The sequence below is a fragment of the Sylvia atricapilla genome, chromosome 9, assembly GCF_009819655.1.
Source record: "Sylvia atricapilla isolate bSylAtr1 chromosome 9, bSylAtr1.pri, whole genome shotgun sequence".
NCBI lineage: Eukaryota > Metazoa > Chordata > Aves > Passeriformes > Sylviidae > Sylvia > Sylvia atricapilla.
The window spans coordinates 21,300,347-21,326,708 of record NC_089148.1 but is presented as its reverse complement, the minus strand read 5'-3'; the positions used below and the strand labels follow the sequence as shown (position 1 = coordinate 21,326,708).

The 26,362-nt window shown below is 37.9% G+C and overlaps 1 protein-coding gene across 1 annotated transcript; it reads right to left on the bottom strand.

Moving 5' to 3' along the window:
* Positions 1 to 161: 161 nt before the first annotated feature.
* On the bottom strand, positions 162 to 24,556 carry MTF2 (metal response element binding transcription factor 2). Its single transcript, XM_066325211.1, has 15 exons — positions 24,340 to 24,556; positions 14,902 to 15,100; positions 14,653 to 14,734; positions 13,020 to 13,115; positions 12,550 to 12,650; positions 12,080 to 12,228; positions 10,809 to 10,904; positions 9,863 to 9,931; positions 8,921 to 9,044; positions 5,644 to 5,711; positions 5,092 to 5,262; positions 4,346 to 4,454; positions 4,122 to 4,180; positions 3,880 to 3,984; positions 162 to 3,058 (listed from the first exon to the last, which is right to left on the bottom strand). Exons 1-15 carry the CDS (start codon positions 24,342 to 24,344, stop codon positions 2,704 to 2,706), a joined length of 1,788 nt encoding a protein of 595 aa, XP_066181308.1. The 5' UTR covers positions 24,345 to 24,556; the 3' UTR covers positions 162 to 2,703.
* Positions 24,557 to 26,362: the final 1,806 nt, after the last annotated feature.

Below are 26,362 nucleotides of genomic sequence, written 5' to 3'. Positions count from 1 at the left end.
TTGTGCCATTACTTCTTTGCTGTGTTGTTCATGCGATACCTATATTTTTAGAACGGTCACGAGAGACTTCTCCTACCTAAAGACTACTGTAATACAAATAAAACATAATGGAAAAATATTAAATATACACATAGAAATGGTTCTAAATCAGTGACCACAACAAAGTTGAATTACATATATTTACACACATGCATACATACAATGATCGAGTTATACCAAAATGAAATCATTACATACAGCAACATTTGTCTTTTTCCTTTAGACACACCACTACTACATACAATGAAATTCACATAAAATGAGAAAGGCATTTGTAGGTGTGCTTTAATAACTACTCTAGCTCTATCTTCAGCAGCACTATTGCAGCATTTTCCAGTACATGACACCTTGTAACAAAGCATCCCTCAACCATAGCTGGAACACCAGTTAGTGTCTATGTGCAGGGCGAGTGTCTCCAGGACAGGAACAGGAAAGCTAGAGATCAGGAAATGATGGATGGGAGGATGCCACCAAGTATGTGCTTCACAAGAGTACAGAATCAAAACTCATTCTTCTCTCTCAAAAAATACACACATTTAATGTTGGTCTTTTAATTCTAAGAGAAAAGCAATTCCAAAAATACAAACTGAACATCAGAGTTAAGTTAACCACCATAATAAAATGAAATGACATTCACAATAGTTAGGTCTATGGACAGCTGAAGTTTGACAAGTATTTTCTCCCCATACCTCCCCCACTAAAGTCCCCAAAGTACATTCCAATATTTATCGTTAAATGAATCTTTATGAAAAATACTGCTGGTGTTCAGTTAGAATTAAAGGACTTGAATAAAGTGAAACAATAAAGACAAATACAGATGGTGTGAGTAAGGTTACAAAGGCTTTACATTTTGCATTATCTCAAGATATAAACATTCAAAAAATTAACATGAAGTTGCTGTGTTATCAAAATATTGCAGCTATAGGCAAGGCAACATTAAATTAATAGCTGAGGGTGTGAGAAAAAAACCCCACACATTTTAGTGAAGGTAAACAGAAGTGGGAGCTTTTAATTAGCATTTTTATAAAGCTAATATAACCCAGCCAGCCATAAGCCAAGACCAGGATAAAAAGCTTTCTCTGCTTCCTTTGGCTATAAGGTGACAAAAAAAATTCACAACAAAATCACCTTTTCGAGATGTTCAAGACAAGCAGAAAAAGTCAAATAACCAAGTAATGGAATGAGTAAGTACTAACTCAGGCAGTATACTTTAAACCAGTCTGTCATTTGTTAATGTTACATAATTTTATTTTGGTGGTAAACTGTAAGCATGTAAGTAAACTAACATTATACAGTACAGTGAATAACCACCAAAGTAAAAATACTCTTCTGTTTACTCTTTGGCTAAAACCCCCTCAAAAGTAGCAGACAAAGAAAAAACATCTAATACTGGCAAGAGACTTTTTGACTTTACTTTTTAACAAGTAAAATATTCTCATCAATTTAAAACTTGGTACATTTTATAAACATAAGAGAGGTAAAGTTGTAATAAAATCAGTAATGTTACTTCAAATGGCAACATTTGTTGACCCTGTGCAATAATACACTTCGTTCATACTACATTTATCAAAATATGACTGTTTCTACAGGTATGTAGAAATCCTGCACAACTCCTGTCAATTTACTTTACAACTGGGACATGAAATTTACAATCAGAGTGCCACAAGAACTTGCAAATTGTGATTTCCAGTAGAATTAATTTCAAAATCATCAGATCCTGCATTATTTTTTAACAGTTAATTCAAATGGAAAATAATGGAATGTAGAGTACATGAACACCAATGACTGCACCCATTGCCAGAACACGCTGCACTGGTTGGACACTTTTCCTTAGTACATAAAAAGCAACAGCACCCAATAAGCCTGAGAAGAAATGCTGCTGTGTAAATACTGGCAACTATTCCTGAAAAAAGAATTATGGGATGTGTTCTCAGAAGCTGACCGATCCCATAATCTGTATTGCATAGGTCACAATCACACATCTATATACAGCCCAGGTCTGTGTGTGCATACACAGCTCTGTGTATGCGCACACACCCGCACACACACACAGAGAATATATTAAGAAGACAATGAAGTCTGGTCACAGAGCAATTTACAGGCTCAATATATTTTTTTTCCTTTTTTTTTTTTTTTTTTTTTTACACTTTGTTTGAAAGAAAACTTCAGTATTTTACAGTCTTCAGTAGGCATTATATACACTGCACTTCTGAAATCTAGAAAGTATTGAAATAGAAATACATTTCTGCAAACATTTGGGTAAGAAAACAAACCAAGATTTTTCAAATATTTGTGCTATCTACATAATATTTTCTCTAAATCACAATAACTGTATCCATGGAATGTTCTCTAGAAAATGTCATCTTTTTTTAAACACCATGCACATTTTTAAGCAATTGTAACCCAAAATATCCCAACCTAAAACAATCTAACAATGTTCAGATTAAAAAATTTAAGTCTCAGATCAGATTTTAAAAAGATAAGTCTTTATCACAAAAGCTGCAATGATAACAATTACATGTTAAGGCTAAACTGGTTTTGTTTTGTGGTTTTTTGTGTGGTTTTTTTTCAGAAACACATTTAAAGACCATTTCTCTTGTGGCTCTGCATTATGAACTGTACTTACAGATGACAGTGCAGTGAACATAATGTTCAGTCCTACAGTCAGGATGCAGTTGCTCCTTCCCACTCCACAAGATACTGCACCTTTCCATCAAGTGTCACCCGACGAGCCAACACACGGTATTTTTCCCCACAAGCTATTCTACCTGCTGCACCAAAATAACTAGTGATGGAGTTCTTCAGATGATTGAGCTGTAACTCCTGATCTGCTAAGTTGTTAAGTATCTCTGTATTGAGTTCATCATACTGGTAATCTTCCTTGCTCTCATCATCTTTCACAATTTCTGAATTTTGAGTCTGGAGTGCTTTTCGTGGAAAGCGGCCTCTCCTCCTCAAATGTGGTATTGCAGCAGGCCAAGTTCTTCCTGTACGAGTCCTTTTTCTCGAGTCAGATAAACTGTGGAAAATATAATCCCACAGCATTAACTCCATGGGAATTCAAAATGTATGCTGTATCATTCATTATTTACATGCCACTCATGTAATAATTTTTGGGTTTTCACTTAAAAAATACTTATTGCCTACAGATAGGTAACTTGTAAGTGTGACACTTAGGTAACACTTTCAAAACTCTAAATTAAACATGACCTTTTTGAAAACTGACTATTTACATCAATAATGCACACAAAAATGGCTCATGAAAGCACTCAATAGCATGAACCAGAAAGGGGAGACAAAACAGTAGAATCCATGTACGTCAATAAAAGAGAAATTTCTATTTGCTGAACTTGAGAGGGAGAAAAGTTCAAGTAACAATTTGCTTGCAGGAAGGCTGATTATAGTTAATAATTTATTTATAAACTCTGTGCCAAGATTTCTTCATGTCCTATTGACTGTAGAAAATCACAGCATACTTAGTATTTTATAACATGAATACACAAACCTACAAAAACAAAAGCTGTTAAAATTAATTCAGGTACATCAACTAGTAGATGTGACCACTAGTAGAAAGCTAAGCTCAGCGAATGCTAATGCAGTTTAACTCTCTTCAGTAAATGTCACTTAGCCACATATTTAACATCAAAGACAGTGGTTAGTGAGCACCAAAAAATCCTCACCCTCTGAGCTGTAAGCAAAACTATTAAAGACAAATTTTCATTCGTCCTATTTCTTTGTATTCCCCCATGCTATTTATAGCTCTACTCTAAGAAAATGCTATTAAAATGAATACAGTGCAAATGTTCATCTTTACAGCAGATAGAGGAACTGAGTAGTTACCTATAATGTCTGGAAATGTTAGATGAGGTAGTTTCTTTCATACTGGCAGCACCTGTGGATTCCACATCTGAGGTATTGGATGAATGTGCAGTTCCATCAGATTTCCTGTTTAGCAAGACAACAGGTTTGCCATGTAAAAAAATAATCTTACATTAAAAACTGAGCTGACATTTCAGAAGCAAATAGATAAATTACATGGTGTTATAATGTTTTATGGGAGGGTTGTTTTTTTTAAAATTTACCCAACAGTGCAGGGTAATTCCAAGGCTGGGTTCTCTATCACTGGAACTGGTTCATTATCCTAAGGGGTGGAAAAAAAAAAAAAAGGTACTTCAACTTAATTTTTTTAATTGATTTTATTTGAGAGAAAGTGGGGGAATATAAATTCATATTAACTTGTTTTTTTTTCTTCAAACATTTATGATGCAGTTGGAAGGAAGGGGGAAGGGGTAAGAAATATCCTTACCAGAGGAGATGACTCTGGAGTTTTGTGAATCATTTTTCTTGTATAGGGACCAGGTGGACGACCTACTGATTTTTTTTTCCCCTTTCTTTCTATACCATTACTTAATTCCCTAAGGAAAAAAAATATTTTTATTCTGTATTACTGATGGTAATTTTCATTGAATACATGTTTTCCTTTGGCAATGAATATACAATTAGATGTTTATTTCTAAAACATTGTATTAAATTAAGTCATTCTGGCAAAGCAAAATTTGCAGGTACAAAGCTAGGTGGTTTTATCTTCATAGTAACATAACAGAGTCAATGTATTTCTAGGGACATTACTGATTCCCAAATGTTGAAGAGGAATGAACAAGTGTTGAATATCATTTACTCATAGGATCACTCTTGGTGAAAAAGATTTACCAATACAAGTTACTATTTCACAACATACTTTCTATTGAGAATTCCAGTTAGATTATTGCCTAAGAGATCCAGTAAGGCAAAAGGTTTTGTTTCCCAAATGACAGAAAGGTTGGGATATGTTCTATTGTTCTTACTGCTAAGTTTTATGATGACTTTTTAGAAGAATCCTAATAGTTAACTACCTTTGTTCTAAGACCCCATTCTCACAAGTAATCTGCCTTTACAATTATTTTTAAAATAAACCCATTCTACAAAGAAAAGGCCTTTTTTGTTGGCATCGAAAAAATACCCGAAGTAGCCCCAATTAACCACAACACCGCTAGAATGACTGGGTTATTTTACCTCACATCAGGGATTGGTTTAGACGACTTTCTGCCTTTAATTTTGAACTCATGTGAAGTTCCTTCTGGTTCTTTATCAGCCTTAAAAGCAGCATTCGGTGGCACAGGAGGAACTCGAATTCTCAAGCCAAACAAATGCTTCTTTTTCTTTATTTCTTTTCCAGACATAAACCTAGATGATGTTAAATTAATTGTTAAAATTCTGATCTCAGGGAACTCAACTTTTAAAATAGCAGGGTACATGAAAAACAAAATTATGCAAAGACAATATTAATTCAAATGCTACTTTACTCCCCTCTTTACCCCATCAGAATCCTCCTTCTCAAAAACAGAATGTGAAGTGGAAGGAGGATGGAAGTTCAAACAATTCTCTCTCTTGGTCTTGGGGTTACAATCAAAATAGTTATGTAATGTTACAGTTTGAAATACAAACATTATTTAAAACTTAAAATGTTACATACAGCCAGAATGATTATTACATAGACTGAAGACTGTAACCTAAGTCAGATCAAACAGGCAAGCAACATTTAAAACAGAAGTACCAATAACTTACATAGTCTTGTAATCATTTAATGCCTCCAGGACATGCTCATATCTTTCAGATTTTGGTGTGTCTGCCAGCTGTAAAGTATTAAGAAATCATTTAACCTCTCAAATTCTTTAGTAATAGAAAGATTCCAGATACTCTGACTCATTGTAACTACAGATTTGAATGTGATGTCCATTAACATAAAATTAGCTGTGGGTGCATATTAACCATAATCCCATATATTTCATGATTTATATCCACAGAATTAATGCCAGGATCAAGCCCAGGACATAGAATGAGTTTCACTTTTAAGAAGCACAAGAAAAGTCTCAAAAACATTTAGTAGAAAGAGGGAACATAACACTAGATTGCTCTCTCAAGACTCCTAACTAAAAATCTTCTACATGTACTCCCAAACTGAGGCTGCAATCAGAGGATAACTATATAGACAAAAGAACCTAATTGTTTATGATAATTACAGCAAAATCCTGCCATAGGCCCAATTTCCTTTTTTTTTCAATACTACTCAATACAAAAAAAGAAAGGAAAACACCCAGAAAAATTATTAGAATTAAAAAAACCCAAACCAGTAGATCTATTTTCATGCCCCTTTAGCCAAAACCCAGTCTAATCTCCCTCCATTCACCAAAGCCTGAAGTAACTAGTCCCTACTATGCTTTCAAAACATAAAATCTCTCTGAAAAATTGCATAAATAATTACAGAGAAAAGCAGAACAAGTATGGTGGCGACTATCATGTAGACACAACATTTACGTAACAGAATCCAAAATTATGTTGTTTACATTTATATTTTTATATGAACTTTTCAATTCCAGCAAAACTACCGTTATTTCCAGTTGCCATGCCAAAACTTGTCAACTTATCCTTAATTATAGAGCTGACAGCAGTTCCTAAGTGTCATTACTAATATGACTACTAAGTACCAGACTGTACAACATTTGCAAGTCAAAGAAACCCAACAAAAAACACAGGATCAGACAATTTCTAAAGAATAAAATTCCCACCAAACAAGACAAAGAGAAAAGGTCAAAGAATTCAACATGCTAACAGAAAAAAGATAAGTGAATAAATAGACTCAAACACCAACCTTGTAACATGATTTTGGGCAAGATTGACAGTCTACCTGACTACCAGAGCTAATGGAGGTGTTCAAGTGGTCTTAGCCAAAGAAAGTAACAACTTGTTTTCCATCTTCACCATATGCATTCGATACAGTCCACTGCCATCTAGACGTCTTGCAACTCTGCACCACTAAACTACAGAAAACTGCCACATATTTATTGCTTTCTAAATAACCACATGTTAAAAATTACTGGCTTAGGAGTTTCTGATAACTTTACCATTTACTACTGCCTTACCTACAGCTAAAACCCTTTTCCTCTTATTCAAGTATAAATAGGTAAAGAAAAACTAAAGTGCCGTTTTTAACAGCGCCAATTTAAGATTACAAAACTCCTAAAATCTTTATATTGTACATGTTAGTTATGTCTGGGATTAATTTCTTTCCCTCATTTCCCTAATTAACCGAAGTTTAATCAGATTTTTCAAGCCAATTTTTGCCAACTTCACGAAATACATTTAAAATCTTTGCAGAATAAAGTATTGAAATTTCCTAAATACAGCTTTTATGAATTTATTCAAAACTAGCGCTTTAAAAATGTAGCATTCAGACTTCAAATTAGTTTCCTTAAAGGTGTAAAAATATTAAAGAACGGAAAATACTAATTAAAGAAGTGAATTTACTTATTTTGGCTGTGCCTTTCCTTCCTCCCCCTTAGTTATGTGTTTTTCACAGACTGCGCATGGATGGTTTAGAAGCAGAAAGGAGAAGAGCACAGAGAGGACTGCAGACATTCAAACTTCTTCAAAATGGCTTATGTGCTCCAAATCAATGACAGCTCCACTCTACTCATCCACTGCTCTGACCAGCCAGTCTGACATCAAACTATGTTAATATAAGGACTATTATGTTAAATGAACAAATTTATTCTACATTTCCCTCAATACTAAGAAAAACAAAACTCAAAATTAAATACAGCTTACATACTTGTTGACCTATACAGTAAAATAGATAAAATATTCATTCTGTGGAAAAGATGGTGTGAGAATTACATTTTGTGCAGCCTTTTTTTTAATCAAAGCTCAGGACTTGATATGACAGACTTACTTAGGTAAAAGATGCCATACACACCAAAGTAAATCTGATATATATTCATGACTAATTTTTAGTAATGCTTAAGTGTTTTCTTGACTTTCTAACAAACTATTGACACTGATATTTTAAAGTACATATGCTTAGACTATTTTCCATTATTTATGAAAAATAGTTACTCACTTAAACCAAGAACATACACTTGGTTCTCAAATTGTGTGTGCTAGTAAAAGTGGACTACTGTTGTGTGAATTTCATGAAAAGTACAAAAGTGAGATGTACCGATAGTTAGAAAATTTCAACCCATTATATGCCAAAAATTAAAAAAAACCTTTAAAACCCTAAACAATTTTCATGCACAAGAAAAAGTACTTGCTCTACTAGCAGTATGCCACTTTGAATTTAAATCATAAATTTTTGCATCTAACCTCATATACAGAAACAAAGATCAACACTGGTCCTCTTAATTCAATATTAAGTCAATCTGCTTGAGTAAATGGATTTCCTTTAATGCTAAGATAAATGCTCAGTAATCAAATAGCTGGGAAAATAACTAGTATAGTAGTGAACTAAAATCAAAATATCTTGACAAGTAGCTGAATCTGACTGGAAAAGGATCAAAACCAAACTGGACACAAACTGACCATCCCCACTGTAAGAATTAGGAAGGGAAGAAGAAATTTTTGAGTGCAATATTTAACATAAACAATGGGTTACACCTTGAGAGATACTGAATGCGGTCTTCACACGCAATACACTCTGCCTTCAATTCTACATTTAGATTTTTGGATAAGAGCACACAAAAATATCAAAAGAATAAAAGAATTATGAAACTAAAAGAGAATGTAGATGTGCAACAGAATAAACAGTTAAGTAATGAAAAGTCACCATGCAAGTAATTAGTTGCATAGGTAACTTGAAGAAATTTTACAGTGCAGAAAAATATGTACCACTTAAAAAGCATTCAATTTCTGCAAGAAATCAAAAAATTATTTCATTATTTGGGATTACCAGATTTTAAGGTACTAAAAGACTAAACATCCAGAATAAAACAGTTCACAGGTTGTCAACTTATGACATAGTATGCACTGTGATTTAAAAACAAGAAAGGGTATTCTACTTACTTACCTCACCAGGATGCAATCTATCCCAGTTTTCATTAATGTAGGCCATAAGTTCAAGCTCCGAATCAAAATATTTCTTTTTATGAATAACACTTAGGTTGTAAAGGCATAGATGTGCTATATCTACCCTAGAATATTTGAATAAAAAAACCAGAGAAAACAAGTATTTTTCTTCCAAGTGCTTTCCTTTGAAACAATTTAGTAGAAAATATATTAGCATTATACAGGTGGAGGAACACAAAGCCCAACTTAAGACACTCAATCCAGACAACACTATGAAGCCTCCTGCATTTTCTCTTCAAGTGATTCCTTCTGCTTTACATCTCACTTTCATTTCTGCCTCATCTCATTGTCGTGGTATTTTTTTTAAACTCCAAAACTGGTCTGGACCATGGGATATGTAAGCAAGTCTGAATTCATACTTGATTTTATCAGTTCTGAATTCATGCAAGTATTCTGGTGAATTAACATTTAACAATGTAAATTTCCACCACATATTTGTTAGCACCAGGTATATATCCACAAAATTGAATATAATTTCTATTACAGATTAGTTCCATTAAGACTATTCAAGGAAACTATCATAAAATGTATCAGGATGTGTGCTCTGCTACTTCACTACATTTGCCTTGCATAATACAACAGGATCCTAAACCTGCAAAAAAGACTTAATTTAGATATCTCAATCTTCACATACACAAGTGAGTAGTTGCTTGTTACTTCATTGAATGATCCCAGGATTGAATCCCAAAAGCATGCAACCACAATATATCCCTTAAAGATAAACTTTGAAAGAAATTTATCCCTGATCATACCCACAGCAAGAATACTTGGGAAACAGCTCAAGCTGACAAGCAGATTTCGTTTTTAGCAAGGAGAACCAAAACACCAAAAGCAAAAGCAGAGTATGTATTCAACTCACCCTTCTTTCAAAACTCATACTTACCATCTCAAGGGTAAACGTTTGAGGTATTCTGGTCCAGAACTGCAAACTGAGCAAATGAACGTATAAAACCTAAAAATATATACATATGTATATGTACATGTGTCTGGGTGGTGGGTGTCCATACACACACACAGTGTTTAAACATCCTGATTACAAAAAAAATTAAAGTTAAGGAAGCTAGAAACTCAGCCATATGATATTTGTGAGTCAATTTATCTTACTTTAGTAAGATTACTTTCTGTAATCTGGGCTGATACCTACAGCCCAGATACAAAGGATTTCTTCAATTTCATCCTGCTACCACCGTTTCATTCTGCCTGAGAAAGTCTCTCAACCTGTGACTATATCAGTGAAGACGCTCTGTAAATTTCCTCACCACAATCTCTCAAATGCAAAAACCTGGGCACCAGTGTAAATATGCATGTGAAGGACCCATATATTCCTAACTCAGTTCCTTCATACAAACATTCCAGAAAAATTCCCACATAAAATTATAATAAATAATGAATTAAATGCTCTTTGATTATCTTCTCCAGTTTTCCTCTTTCATCTGCTACAAGTGCTCCAAGTTCCTCTTAAAAAAAAACTCCACAGAGCAACACTCTTTTTCATTTCTTTTTGTCCTAACTCCTCACACATCAACAGAGTACGTAGAGTTGCACCTATTGCATAAAGGATTTCCACGCAGTGAAGGCAGTAACAGCTGGAAGCTAACTCTCCACTGGTCACCACTCCACCACCCACTGCTGCATCCCCTGTTCAACTGAGAAGAACTGCATTTTCCTGGCACCCAAACACAGGCTGCCTTGTGTTAACTACTACTCAAAATTCAACTCCTTTTTCAGAAATACTGTGGTGTTATGGATGCCCTAATAAAAGCTCATATGTGAGACTTCTGTCACATGTTAAATAAATACAACCACAAAGTACAGTTTAATTTTCTTACCTGTCACCAAAAAGCATTGGCTTTTGGAGGCACTGCACACAAGCCTCATGAAACCACTGTTTACATTTGCAGCACTGCAACATCTTTAGATACCAGCTTCAAAAACAGAAAGAAATACAAGATGTGTTAAAAAAGTTACTGAGAATTGTTTCTTCATTATGTTTAAAGTAACAGGAAGAGATCCAAACTGATTTTCAGTTTGTAAAACAGTCATCTCAATGGATATTTCAGTAAGGCTTAGTTCCATAATGAATTACTAGAAAAGAAACTAGGAATTATAAAAGATAGCCTAGTAAGGGAATTAATTATGTTATTAAACTAAGAAAAAGAACATTTAATTTACTCTGACATCCACCTTTTAATTCTCAGTAAGAATTCAGGAACAAGCTCCTTCTGACATACTTGCTTAGCTTCCTCGTTATTTTTTAAAGCACAACACAACTGCATTAAGTCACAAACATTTGTTCTGAGGATCCAACTACTTAAATCCTCAAAAGAAACTTCATAGTTTACACCTCTTTTTTTTTTCAGCTTCTCCCTTAAGAAAAGGAACCATGCAAAACTGACAGCCATGTTTGTTCAAGTCTCAAAAGTCTCAAATCAGAGCTCTGTCCTGGCCTCAACCTCCAATCTTCAACAGTATCTTGTTCATTCACTCATTCATGCAGACACCAGAGTACTCATCTCTACCTGCTTAAGAAGTCCTCTTCTTACCTTTCTTGTAAAAAAGAACCAGCAGAGGACTCTGTAGTGTCATAAGAGGAAAAAAAATCTTTCCCCTGTCAGTGACTGAAAACCAGGATATGATATTATGGTAGAATCAGACAACCGCCTATTCCAACAAAATTTAATAAACTAATCTCTAACTACATCTATTTTCCTGATTTATGAGAGAGCTGAGTTAACATCAGAAAAATTCTGCCTAGAACTGCAAGATCATCAAAAAACAACTCCATCCAAACTCAACACATCAACAGCAGCAGCACAAAACAAATTTTTTGCTCATTACAGAATGTACTGCAATGATCTGTGATGGTCACATAACAAAATTAAAACAAATCAAAATATTTTATGGGAGAAGAAATTAATCTATTTCCCACTATGAGACACTTCAAAAACCTATAGATAATTCAAAATCCCACTTTGCATCCAGTTTCTGATACGCACACACAGAAACAGAAATTAACAAGTTCACAAGAAGTCTACCAGAAAAGAGTCCAAGTTTGTAGCTGCAGTAGAGAAAAGTTCTTACACATTATCCATTTACTTACTCTCCAGGTCCTCCACAATAGCAGTAACACTGCTGGACATTGGTTTTATGACCTGCATCCCACTCAAGGTCTGTTGCATTATATGGTAACGTTTGTTTCATGACTTGCAGTGCTTTGGCATTTGGTCCTTTCTTAAGCGCACCACCTCTCTGGGCCAAAATAGATACATTAGGTTACAAAACCAATAATGTATTTCTGAAACTTTCAAAGCTTTTCATTTGATTGTAGAAAAGTTTTCATAACTTTCAAGTCAAATTTTTTCAGGTGTATTTATGTTTTAATAGTAGTATGTTTGTTTAGAAGTGAAACATGGTCAATTTCTAAAAGCAGCATTACTTCTCAACATACAAAGTTTGCATTCAGATCAAAAGGAAAACAAATCACTGAAAAATATCTTTTTCTTGTTTCAATTTCAAAAATAAAGATGCACACAATATGAAATGCATTAACATTTTTTTCTAGAAACACACCTTTGTCGTTGTTGCAAAGACACACTGTCGACAGAGCCATTTATCATCTGAATCAATCACGCTGGCATCAATATTGGGTGTGTGACACAGCTGATGGTAACCTGTATGAAAAATGATCAGCCAAACTTATTAAAAGGACAACAGCTTACACAGAATTAACTACATGTAACTTTAATGCAACTATAAGGCACTATCCATCATTATGTGCCAAAAACCTGAACAAAGATTGGTAAAACATTCAAAATTGGTCTTTTAATTTTTTTTAGTAGAAAAAAATAATCTTGACTTACAGAACAGGTGTTAGTGACTTTAACACGGATTATCATCTTTCACTGAGCTGTTAATAGCCACTAAGGGCTATAAAATTTAAGATCAGCTGAGCAGTCAGTCATAGCCAGGCAAATATCCTCCTTTGTGAAACAAATCAAAACACCTTTTAAAATGCAGTAAATAGAAAAAAATCTAGTTACCTTGCCCACATTTATCACATATAACCATTTCATTTGGTGCTTCTGAATACTCTTCCTGACATATTGTACAGACCATTTCCCCACTCTCAGTGGCTCCTAGACAAAGATGAGATTGTGATTTTTTTCAGATTATATCTGCAGTTGGAACAGTTACATGTATAGCCTTCTTCATAATTTCACTTACAGATGCATGCATTGTAGAAACACATTGTTACAGTGCCAAAATTCTTAATAAGAACATATTCAGACATTTTGTACAGACTGTGTTATAAATATTTATATCACTTATGACAAGCTATCAGATATTTATAGGCTTTATATTGCCCACTGACTATGCAACCCATACTCAACATCCACAAGAAAAATTCACTGACTGAATAAAGAACGTAAATTTAGGCTAAACACACCTACAAATAAATACTAGCTGGACAATTAATAGATCTTTCGTATTTATATTACTTTGCATTTCTTTCCACATAAATACAGACACTTTGCTTATCTTTTTGACAGATCTGTCAAAGCTGCTTTGAACTCTAACTTTACTTGAGCTATTACTACTTGTACATATCTGCAAGCACACAAAAGCATAGTTACGGTAGAGGAATGAGAAAAAAGTAAGTTTGCAAACTGGAAACAAAACTACATCTTGCTCCATTTATACTGCCTACAAATGTAACAGTTGATTAAAATGCAAGTTTCTTAATTAGTGAATATTCTGAGTTGGAAGGGACCCATAAGGATCATCAACTTGAATTTTTTAAATATTTATTTATTAAATTTTGACAGGACAAATAAATCAGAGATCATAAACTAGTACTATACAGAAACAGAACAGCATTTTTTTTACAAGCTTCAAGAAATAAAGCAGTTGATTTTTTGTATTTTTTGTACAAATACAAAGCTTCTCCTTTAGGGAGACAGTGTTTAGCTTAAACATCAAGAATCAACGAGAGCCAGAGCAGATTTCCATTCCTTTTGTACAATGAGAAAATTGTAACTGATTTTCAGAAGAAATTATCATCTGTGCTTCATTAGAATTAGGTTATAAAAACATTAACTACTATCAAAACGTCTGGAAACCAAAAAGATACTATACAATAGGTGCCTCACTTGATAGCTACACATTTCTTTATATCACATGAATACTCCAAAACCTGTAATGGTTGCTTATGTGCAACAGTTATGGTGTTCCTTTTTTCAATGTCAAAACAATTTTTAACATCTCTGTTCAAACATAAAATTCACCAAGCTTTAGTTTCTTTCCATATTATGTTGTTTCAACTGAAAATAGTACAAAGAATATAAACTTGGTGTAAATTAGGGCCTGAAATTTTCTTTTAAGGCAGAGAACATAATCTACACCCACCCAAACTAACTCAAATGTGAGTATTTTTAGATGTCTTCACCTCACACATGTGAAAACAAACAAAAAAAGCCCAAACCAAAACAGTAACTTCAATGACAGATTTGTTTGACCTTTTTTTTCTTATTTGGGTAATTTTTGTTCCTGGATCATATTAAATTATATTACTTTTTAGAACAAAAGACTATAGTATAATCATGTTTTTTAACAGATAACAGTAATCCAAACAAATAAGATACCAAACAATGACTACTTCATGGAAGTTCTTGCCTGTTTGTATGTCCTTCCAGAGAACCCAGGATTTGGAACTGTCTTCAAATATAATGAAGCAGTTCTGTTTCAGTTTGTTTATCTGAAAGACAGAAACGCAGTGCAAGCCATGAGTAAAAACACCAAACAGAAGAATGTGTTTAATACTACAGAATAATACATAATACTACAGAAGTGAGAAAACGATACTGCAATTTTCAACAGCATGTGACACTTTAAGACTCCAGTGAAGTCAAAAAATGTGATTACCTTTTTGATAGTTCCAAGATAAAACAAGCCATCTGACCATCTAGCTAGGACATCCTGACCTTCCTCGAATTTACAAAGTGGCTTTTTGGCTTTCTGTCCATCACGGATCGACAGCTTGGCCAGAGATGCTGAGCTCTTATGGCTGCGACGTAAAGGAGACCGCTTATGGACCAGTGAGTTTCCCACCGCTGCGGAGTCTCTAGGGGAGGCAAGCAGGAGAAGAGGAAACCAGAACTGGGTTAAAGGAACATGGACTGGAAATACCAGCAGGAGCAACTCCAGAACTTCAGGGAACAAAAGACCTGCTCTTCTTTTCTGACTTTACACACCTTTAGCAGTGGTGCCTCTGCTACTATACAAGTGTAGAAAATCTGAAACAGACAAGTTCATAAAAGAGAAGTGTTCTAGGAAATCAACTAATATAAATGAGGACAGGGATACACAAACTTCCCAGTCCAGTGACTCTCCATAAAATCACAAGAAGCACTGAAAAACACATCAAAAACATTCAATCCAGGATTACTTATGCAAAGGTTTAATCACTGCCAGTTTTCTAAAATGCCAAGGAAGCTAAAAAGGTCCTAAGCCAATTCTAACTGCATTACCTTGGTTGGGAGAGTACAGGTTGAGCATTATCCTGGCTCCAAATAAATACTGAGGTACCTCCAACACAAAATCATGCAATGCCACTAACCATAGCTTAGAACTTTCCAGCACAGGAAGAATTCTATATGTTGAATTTCTTATGTAAAATAATCTTTCCTCTCTGTTAAGAGTATGAGTAGAAATTAATAAGGAAGGAAAACCAACAGATCTTGTAACCTTTCTTCATACATGAAACCCAAAATGGCAAGTTATTTGTATCAATAAGCATTTTTCCTCATACATTCCACAATATATAGCCTATCTACATGTAAGTGTGGATATGCTTTTATGTCAGACTAACTGTCAAACACTACACTTCAATTAAAGCAGTAAAATATAGAAAATTATAAAATAGGACCAGAGAGTACACAAGGAAGAATTTCATAAGTAATACCCAGAATTTGAGACTATGTAAAAAAGTTACCATTTGTATATCCAAATGTATTTTCTCTAGAAACTCTATGTATGTGTAACTAGAATGCAAATACAATTAGGGATCAGGGAATTAAATACGATACAGTCAATTGAAGAGCAGTTTCACCTCACTCAAGATATCTTAAGTCCATTATCAGCACCAGAAACATTAAAACATTATCAGCACCAGAATTAATCACAAAAGCAGTAAACTAATCAGGTCTCATATAGTTTTAGAGTTGCTATACAGGTATTTGAGAAGTTGCTGTACAGCTTCAAAGAGAAAGGAATCTTCTCTCTAAAGAATTTACTACTCAAAATTCATATGACAATAAAACTGGAAAGGTAATGGCTTAAAATATCATATTAAGCAGGTTAAACCACGAAGGTTGGGCACTAGAAAATTAGCTGCTTTAAGCATATTTATAATCAATGTGATATTTAACAATGACATGTCAGTAAGAGCAGCTATAATGGGCCTCTGGCATCCTCATGGACAACTGGGTCACCAATTTAAGTCCTGCTTGATCCCAAACACAAAAGCATTCAGATGGGTGACTAGAGAAGACCAGAGGAACAAAAAAAAATCCTTTGGCTTGCTCTACAGCTGACACCTTGTCACTTCATCACTGCATCAGAAAATCAAACTGTCATTTTCCATCTTCTATCTTCATGGTGCAAGTAACAATGTTCAGACCCACCACCCAGTCAGATTTCTCAGATGAAGAATCTTACTAATGCTGCTGTTTCTTACACAAAAGCTGATTCAAGTTACTGCTACTCTTCCTCAGCTCTACTGTAACTTCTGACAAATGAGACAGGATACATGCAGCATTCAAAACAGGTTTACAGTAACAGAGTAAAAGTGTGGCAGCCCAGGACACTTATTTTCTGCTTTCTCAACACTAACAAGTAGTTGTGGTTTACAAGTAGTTTGACAGAACTACTCTCAGAGAGGTTCAAAGACTTACTTCCCAAATTTTTTCTGGGGTTTAAGACCCTAGAAGAAGCTAGGCTAGCCAAGCTAGGCTAGCCTAGAAATAAGCAGCTATTCCTGCTGCAAGGTAGGAATGTTTGCTCCTCTTTTCCAGTACTTGAAAAAATGTGTGAAAGATCTTGTACCAAATACATAAAAAGACACAAAATAATTTATCATAAACAGTACAGATTATCACTCAAAAAACAACTGACTTTTATATTAAAAGAAGTCTTCAAAAGCATTCAGAAGAATGCGGTACAAAAATACAAAAGTTTGTCCCACAACACCATTAAAATCACAACCAAAAGAAGTGTGAATCATTTTCTGGCACAAAACACTTAAATGGATCTATACATTCACTTACACAACAATGTAAATACACAATAGCAGCTTCACATCCTGAAGAACCTTGATACACAGTAAAAATGTGAGCCAATAAACCAGACACTTCACCATTGTCCACACTGCTCTCTTTGTGAGTGATGGCAGTGCTGAAGTGACAACTAAACAGCTCATGAAGCAGCTCCTGCTGTGGCAGTTTATGGTTTATCTCAGAGACTGAAAATAGGGTTAGTTATTACAATAGGCTGACAGTGACTTAGCAGGTGCTTTCCACATGGATAGGAAGTTTCTCTCCAGGGAAACCTTCCCTCAGTGTTTTTGACTGCGATTAAGTAGGAAGTCAACTGTTTTAAGAAGTTGACTTTAACGAACAGGATATAAGTGACTTAAAGTAGGTGTCTCCGAGGTATCTTCTGGAACCACTAAGAAATGTAAAAGCCACATGAACTCAATGTTACTAACTTGTCCATCTGTCTAGTCACAGCTCTAACTGTTGTAGTGGAATGCCAGAAAGTGACCATTACCATTAAAATAAAACTTTTGTTGAAAGCAAAAATGCAAACTGAATTTCAAAATTGGAAAGCAAGAACGTAAAGGTTCCACATTTTCCAGCAACTTGCTTTCCAATCTTCCTTAAAGTTAGCTTCATATCCCCTTCCTAACATATAATACGGTTACCAACAACATTAGTAACCTTTAAATAACAATTTCCCCACCATCTCAAACACTTCACTCCAAGAACTTAAAATTGCACAATATCCATCAGATGCACTGTTTTTCAAAAAATCTTAAACAATATAAAGATCTATATTATCTCATCTAACTTTCACAACCAAGCTACACTATATCATGGAGCATGTAAGGTTCTCATCGATTACTCAGCGCAAAGCATGTCTCAGTTCACTGATCAGTTTCACAAAATGGTTTGTAAGCACAGCTGAATAAATGCAAACAAGCAACTCGGGACACAAACTCCCTCAACTGGCACTGCCAGACAGCATGACTGAATCAGTCAGGTTCACTGACAATCCATACAATTTCAGGAAACTTTTCCAGAAGAGCTGCCTGATTCACAAACGCGGCAACGGATGAGAGCTGCTCTATGAGCACAGATAGTTTCTTTAGTGCTTCCAAAAACTAAGTTTTAACAACAAAGTACCCAAAGAACATGAAAAGTTTTAAACCACTGGGGAAACTCAAAGTGGAACAAATAGCTCATTTATTCCTAGTAAATACAAACCACCGTGAAGAGGGGGCTACTTTAAAGATTTATCAGAAGGGAATTCAGAGAGAAATCACAAACAGAGCATTCTACTAAGACAATCCACAGAGGTTTAGGATCCATCTCAAAACTGGAAATGTGGTATCCCACAGGAAAGTAAAATACAGTGAAAGAACTTATAATAACTGGAGAAAATCACTTCAGATTGTGGAAGTATGATGTTAATGCTGATTAATCACAATTTTTTTTTTTGGTCTGAAGTTGAAAAATAGCCCCTTATTACCCTTTATTGGAGAAAAAAAATGAACTATGAAGAAGTTGTAAGATGTTGTAAAATACCAGTAGTCTGTTCTTCTCTCCTTAAAACAGGAGAGTTAACATTCACATGGAATGAGGGGAGTGGAGGTATAGCAAGGGCTCAGAACACACAAAACTCATGGCAGTTTCACACATAACTTACCCAATACTGCAGCTTGCTCCCTTCCCAGCACCTCTGGAATAACAAGCTGGCTTCTCCATTAGCTTCCTATTCAGTTTTCTTTCCCTTAATATGGGATTCACTAATTGATATTTAAAACAAATTAAAGTCCCTCATAGAGAGAGCTGGTGACTAAACAAGCCAGGTAAGCAACAAGTGCTCACAACTAGAAGACAGCAGAAAAGGAAAATTAACCTCATCTGAGAGTAATAATCATAGCTTGTTAATCCAGCTCCACATAACCAAACTAAAGCCATGTGGCCAACATTGCCTGTGACTTGGATCTGGTACCTACATTAACAGCTGGAGAGATGTTGGATCCTGGCCACATTTCTTCCTTTCAGCTTCTCCACTGTTTATGAGATCTCATACCAACCATTATCTGTTCACTTTGGCAAACATACTTTCCTCCCCTAAATAAAAAGATTCTGCTGGGGCAAGAAGACAGTCCAAATTAACAGGATAACAAGCCAAACTTAGGTTAACTTCCTCCACCCCAACCCAGGTCCAAACTGCAGATCAGATTGATTCAACTGGTAACAACAACAAAAAAATCACTTTGCTTTTCATAATACCAACATGGCAACAGTCACTTTTCAATGATACATAAACAGGTCATTATATTAGTACATCGTCATTAACTTCTATTCAGCAAAGGGTCAAGTACAGATCCAGATTATAGTCTATCCTCCACACTACTTTACAGACTGAAATGAATATTGCTTTTCCAATGTACCAAATACACTTGAAGCTCCTTATTTTTACAATATTTTGCATTCTGGTACAATCAAAAACCAACTGTACCAAAGAAGGGCAAGGGGACTCTAATGTAGGGATCCCTCAGTCTAGAAAAGTAGAGAGTAATGACTGAGGGATAAGAAATACATTATTAAAATTACTTTCAGTTTAAGTGTTGTTGAGGATAATACAATAATTCAGGGTAGAAAGGTTCTCAGGAATTCTCTAGTCCTGCTTAACATAGCACGAGCCATGAGGCCAAACCAGGTGGCCACACAAGCACCCTGGGCCCGTTCCACTGCTGAGCTGGCCCCTGGCAGGGCAGATGTTCCCTCCCCATCAGAATCTCTTATTCCAGTGTAGGCAGGTTACCTCTTGTCCTCCTGCCATGCACTGCTGTGAAGACATCAACTGCATCTCACTAATCTTCTCATAGGAGCTGGAAGGCTGCAGCTGTGTCTCCCCGAAGCTGATTGAACCTGGTTCCCTAAGGCCCCTCGCACAGGACGAGTGCTCCAGTCCCTGACTGTGCTGGTGGCCCTACACTAAACTCCTCTAGTTGGATGTCTCCTGCAGTGGTAGCACCAAAACACAGCATTCTACTGAGATACTGCCTAATGAGTTCTGTGTAGAAGGAAAGAATCACTTCCCCTCAGTCTTCCACTTCTGTTATTACAGCCCAGGATACCACTTGCCTTAGCTTACAGGACACAGTGCTGGCTTGTATTCTGCTTTGTATCTGTCAGATCCCCAGTCAATCTGGCAAAGCTGAGTCCCAGACAATCTTAGCCCGGAGTTCCTTCTTCAGATGCAGGACTTTGCTTTTTCATCTGTTGAATTTAATGAAGTTCATGTTCCATCTCTTCCTTCAACCTTGCTGAAACTGAGGTTGGATGAGGTTCTCCCCATGTTCAAAACCACTGCCAGTGTTAACACAGAAAGTGGTCAGGTTGTTCAGGTCAGGATTTAAATCTTTGGTGACTGTTACCAGCCATCATCTTTCCATGCATGCAGAAACATCCTCCAGGAAGACTTCATGACTTGCCTAACAACCAAGGGAAGCTAACCAGCCCATGCTTCCCTGGGTTGAACTCCCAGCTCTTTCCAAAGATGAGTGTAACATGTGCAATTCTCTAACCATTATTGACTAGCCCTGTTCTTCACAACCTGTAATAGTGAGCAAGAGCCCTACAAGAACATCACAGTTTCCTTGGTGCCCTTGAAAGCAGCCTGGTCCCATGGGCCTACATGAGTCAAGTTCCTGTACTTGTTCAGAAGTGCAGCAGGCCAATTCATAGGACACTCCTGCAAAGCTTAACAAATCCACCACGGATAAAAGTAAAAATATCACTTGAGGCAGAACAACTCTGTCCTACCAATGATTTCAGGGCAACCGTTCTATATAAGCTGCTCCTTGTCAGTATGATGAGAAATTGTAACCTGCTTATTTTCAGCTTTACCCAGTCAACCCTAATATGATGATCAAATGTGATTTCACATAATACATTACTATCCCAATAGGGTGGTTGGCTTTGGTGAGGGCTTTAATTCTTTCAAAAGGCTTTATATTTTGGCTATGATTTTTTTCTCTGAATTCTTCTGTCTGGTTAGACTCTTCAGGGAACTCTCTAGTTATCACAGAATATCTTTTCATTAATGAGTTTTTTAAGTAGATCCATGCTTTCAAAAGTATATACATCACATTACCTGACAAAAGTAATAAATTTTTGCTTCTAAGAAATAAAAAACTGCTAATAAAAACTGTGTAAGGCCCAGCAGGCTAATAATCTGATTAACAGTAAGGTCTACTAATCTGTTGCATATCAGAAAGAAGTTTAGCCAGAGGACTAAGGGAAGTGACTGTTTGTGACAGAAAAGAGCATCTAGATAGAATACTGTGGTTTTGCTCTCAGACTCTGTGAAATATGACTGTCCTTAATAAGATTGGTGCATATTGTTAAAAAGATGTGCTCACCAGGATAAGTGTACTTCCATGTTCATAATACTACAATAACTTGTGATTTTATTTTTGCTTACATCCTCCCTCAAGAAATCTTAATTAGGAGTGGTTTAAATCTATTTGATATAGATAAGGAAAGTATTAGAGTTTAAAAGATCATTACTGAATAACATATTTAGTATGTAGGTAAGTAGGACAGGACAGTCATGTACAGCAAGAGCCATTTGTTTGCAATTGATCATGTGTTTGCACATGAAGAGGCAGAAGGTACAGGGAGAAAACAATGGTACTGGGTCACAAGACACCTTTCCAGACCGAAATTCCCCTTAATTGTATCTTCAGCAGCTCGGTGAATACAGCAACTGCCTTTTGGGTTTCTACGGTATCCAAATCCAGTACATGCACCAACACACCCTTCTAAGAGAGTGTGAGCAAGCACACCAGCAATGAAAGAAACAACAGACAACATGCTACCTTGCTCTGGGAGAAGTGGGGAAGAAAAAGGATTTCAGAGCTGACCAAAATCCCATAATGATAAGTTTTCTTCTTCAAGATCAGTCTGCAAGAACAGCAACCTACATAAGCATTCCACAGAATTTAAAAAAAAAAAATAGATCTGAAGCATAAGTAAAGTAGTATTATCCTTGAAGCTATTTAGTGAACGAAGTAGGTCCAGACTCAATAGGAATGCTCTCATCATTAGCTCTCCTTCTCCAAGAAAGTTAAGCATCTTGATTTCACTGTTCCATGGAGGTTCTCTCTCCAGCAATACCTGTGGTTTCATAATTCTTCTCCTGCTGGGTTTTGCTCAGACACTTCCCCTCCGTTTCCGGCAAGGAAGGCATGTGAAGGAGGTGAAACCAACTCTGCAGCGAGGCCAGCGGCCACTCAGGCAAAAAACACCATTCACAAACCAAGAGATTCATGCTGGCTTCTGGTCACATGAGCTCCCAGCTTCCTCCTCACAACTCACAAGAGGAGCACAAAATACACTTTAGTGCCTCTGCATTCACATCCATCTCCAGGGAATACGTTAGTCCACTGTCTACTGGGAAATTAACTGGAACTTATTTGTTACAGCTGCTCTTCTCATAAATTTTTCCTGATCTCCTGGTGCAGGGAAGGACAAACATAACTTCATATTAACTACCAATACATGTCTCTTTCACTTATTTAGAAAATATATATACCCTGCTGACTAGCCATATTAAGTCATATGAGAAGCATCTACATCTGATTTTAAATTCTTTCCAGAACAGAAAAGCCAAGTTGTTGAGAAGTCACACACCTGTATTTGACAAAATAAGGGTTAACTGTGGAAAACTTTACTACATTATACTCTCAGTACAGATCCACATTTCACAGCTTGTAGCTCCTTGCAAAGATCCTTCTCATTTTCTCATTTTCACTATATTATGCATTTCCTTCCATATGTTCAGACTCTGTTTTTCTTTATTCTCCTTTAAATGAAAAGCTATGAACTCATTAACCTGTGTTCTAACAACACAGAAATAAAACACTTTTGTCCCCTCTTTCAATCTCAAATGCTTTCAAATTAAATGTAATTCGAGCTCTCAAGAAAAGGGACAAACATTACCACGTTAACTTTTACTAACCTGACTAAGGATTAAAAAAAAAAAAAAAAAAAAACAACCGAGAGAAACTTTTTTGTTACCATCCAACACTTTTGGCAGTTTCAGTGTATGTCATTGATCACATTCCCTTACACTAAGTCAGGAGAAAACCATGTCATTATCCACTACTACGTTTGACCTTTTAAAGTTATGATAAGCTGGGCCTATCGCAAATTCCAGAAACAACCACAATGCTACACTGCTTTCCTGGCAGAGGCTTTCATTTTAATTCTGCAGGCCCTCTACTTCCAATAGCACCCTGATCCTTCATGGATGAACGACAACCCCTTGTATTTCAACACTAATATCAGTGTCCAGAGCATCTAGCACAGAACCATATTGTTCTCCTTCACTAAAGGAGGTATCAGCCCATTCTTTACACAGAATTAAATATTAAAAAAAAAAAAAAAAAAGGAAATTACATTACTGCATTTCCTTTCAGCCAGCAACAGTTACCACATTTAAGTGGAAACATTCAAATCGTCAAGCCCGACAGAAATTAACAAGTGAGGCATTGCAAACAAACAAACAAAAAACCCAGAAAGGAAAACAAAGCCACACACGTGAAAAAAAAATCCCAAACAAACAAACAGAAAAAAAGAAACAAAAAAACCCAAAACCAAAGTTACCAACGGGCACCACTACCTCTTTGTGCTGCTCTCTTCGCACTCGAGCAAACGCAGCCTACTCGGACAATATCCTTGAAGGAGAAGATGAAAATACAGCTGGCGCGGGGCTGATGGCACCTCACCGCTGCAGCCCCCGGCCCCGCCGAGCGGCCCGCTGCCTCCCTCCCTTTGTTTTGGTCACCGAGGAGCACCACTGACCCCCCACACCGGCCTGCCAGCGGCCGCTCGGAGGGCGCTCCCTCGCCTCCCCCAAGGCCTCGGGCCCCGGTGCCGGAGCCGGCCCCTCGCAGCGCTGCCCGCCGCGGCGCTGGATGCGGCACCGGCGGCCCGGGCCGCGGGGATGGCTCCCGCCCCACCGCGCGGGCCCGGCCGCCCCTCCCTCCCCCCCACCCCTCACCTCATTCGGTCTCTCCAGTGGTGCCAACCGCCTCATACAGGGAAATCGGCGAGCTCGGGAGCCTCCCCCGGCGGCGCGGCGCTGTGCGGCCGGGCGCTCGATGCGCGGCGGGTCCCCCGTGCGCGGAGCCGCGGCGGAAGGCGGCGGGGGACGGTCAGACCCGCCTCACGGGCAGCCCGGCCCCGGCGCAGCCCCTCGCCATTTTTGTTTCCCGCGGAGGAGGCGCTGGTGCATTCTGGGAGCACAAAGGGCCGCGGCCCCGCCTCGGCGGCCCCGCCTGCGCCGGCAGCGCCGGGGGCGGGCGCGGGGCGCCGCGGCGGAGGGACGCGGGCGCCGCCGGCCCTTTGCCGCTGGTGAACAAAGAGGGACTATTTTCGGCGTGCGCGCCCGGCCGGATCTGTGCGCGCCGCCGGGGCTCGTTTTGACTGTGCCGCTCATTGTTCCCGCCGCACCTGAGGGGATGCGGGAGCGCTCGGGCATCGCCGCTCCGCGGGACCCCCGCCCGGCCTCGGGGGGAAGCTCCCGGTTTGGTGGGGTCGGCCCTGCCGTGTGGAGTGACCCTGGGCCGCCTTCTCGCCCGGGTGGATGGCGAGGCGAGGCCCGGCCCAGGTAGCGGAGGCTGCCGCGGCCGGCGCCGTGCGGAGCGGGCTGGACAGTGTGCTCCTCTGCACTGATACCGCGGTGCTGCCATTTTAGGAGATGAACTCAGTTCCAGTTTTTAGCAGCAGCTGTATTAGCTAAGCTAGTGGGACAGGCTGCACAGGGAGGTCATGGACTGTCCCTCTGGACACATTGTGAGTTACCTGCTCTAGGTGACCCTGCCTTGGCAGCGGGGTTGGACTAGATGATCTCCAGAGGTCTCTTCCAACACCAGCAATTCTCTGATTCCGGAAACACCTTTTTGTTTTCCATCATTGTGTTTCACAGTTGTTCAGACTCCAGTATGGGCCGGTCTCTATGGTTAAGCACAGCAATTGCCCAGTACCGTGCCAATAAACAGTACAAAGCTGGTCCTGAGCATGTAGGCGCCTTTGCTGTGCGCGCCTCAGCCCTGTGCAGCACCGGAGTGCGAGTGCGCCCTGCATCAGATTGCACCAACAGGAACGGCTGAACTCAGGAGACTGCACGGTGAATTTAGGATTCCAGTCTGTGTCCTGCTCAAACTGCCCAAGTTCTCAAAGCCATCTTCCCTCTTGGGATAAGCTACTGAAACTAAGGTACTGGAGCAGTTTCCGATCCCTGGAAAGGGGCACAGGGAGGGAAGCCTGGGCAGAGCACTGGAGTACAGCTTAGTCTGGCCAGTTCCTAGTTACATCAGAATAAAGTAGTGTTTATGATCAAAAGCCCTTGTTCAGAGTTGTTTTAAATACAAGTTTGAGGGGATAGTTCTCCTATGGATGCACTAAGTAGCCGCAGTTCAGGAGTTGTGATGGTCTGCTAAAAGCAGATTGGACAACACAAAGGGCCCTGTTTGCTCTTCACAGATTTTCATATATGACGAACAGCAGTCAAGTACTGCTAGTGCTGTAGGCAAAGGGTCACTAGCAGGAGAAAAAAATTACTCAACTATATCCACATACCAATACTTGTTTTTAAATCACAATGGTTGTGTGAGAACCAGTGTTCAGCTAAGTTAGAAAGCAAACTTTCTAGTCAGCAACAGAATAAACATCAATAATTGGCTCCATCACAGCTTCCTTTTTTAGTGTCATACTTGGAAGGTCTTAACCAGCCTGTTGTCCTGCTGTATCTTTAAAATTAATTTAATCAAAATTTGTCAAAGTAGAATCACTCACCTAGAATGTAAATTGTTCGTTTCACCACCAGCTCCAAAACCCCCACAAACTCAACACAAAATCTTGTGACAAGGAAGACATGTGCCCTCTCTACACTCCTTGTCCTTAAAATATTGTTCCCAGCAGGAGTTTGCAGAACGTCATTGCAGAATTGCAGAGCTGCATGGCCCCATCCTACCCATAAAGCATCACTTTACACAAAGCTAGGAGCATCTGCTGGAATGGCA

Bases quoted from the DNA above. Each gene is read 5' to 3' on its own strand.
- MTF2 (XM_066325211.1), bottom strand. The intron at 13,116-14,652 runs GCAAGAACTTCC...ATCTTTGTCTAG, and splicing joins CTGGAAGGACATACAAACAG to GAGCCACTGAGAGTGGGGAA. The intron at 3,985-4,121 runs GTAAATTTTAAA...CTTGCTAAACAG, and splicing joins GAATTACCCTGCACTGTTGG to GAAATCTGATGGAACTGCAC.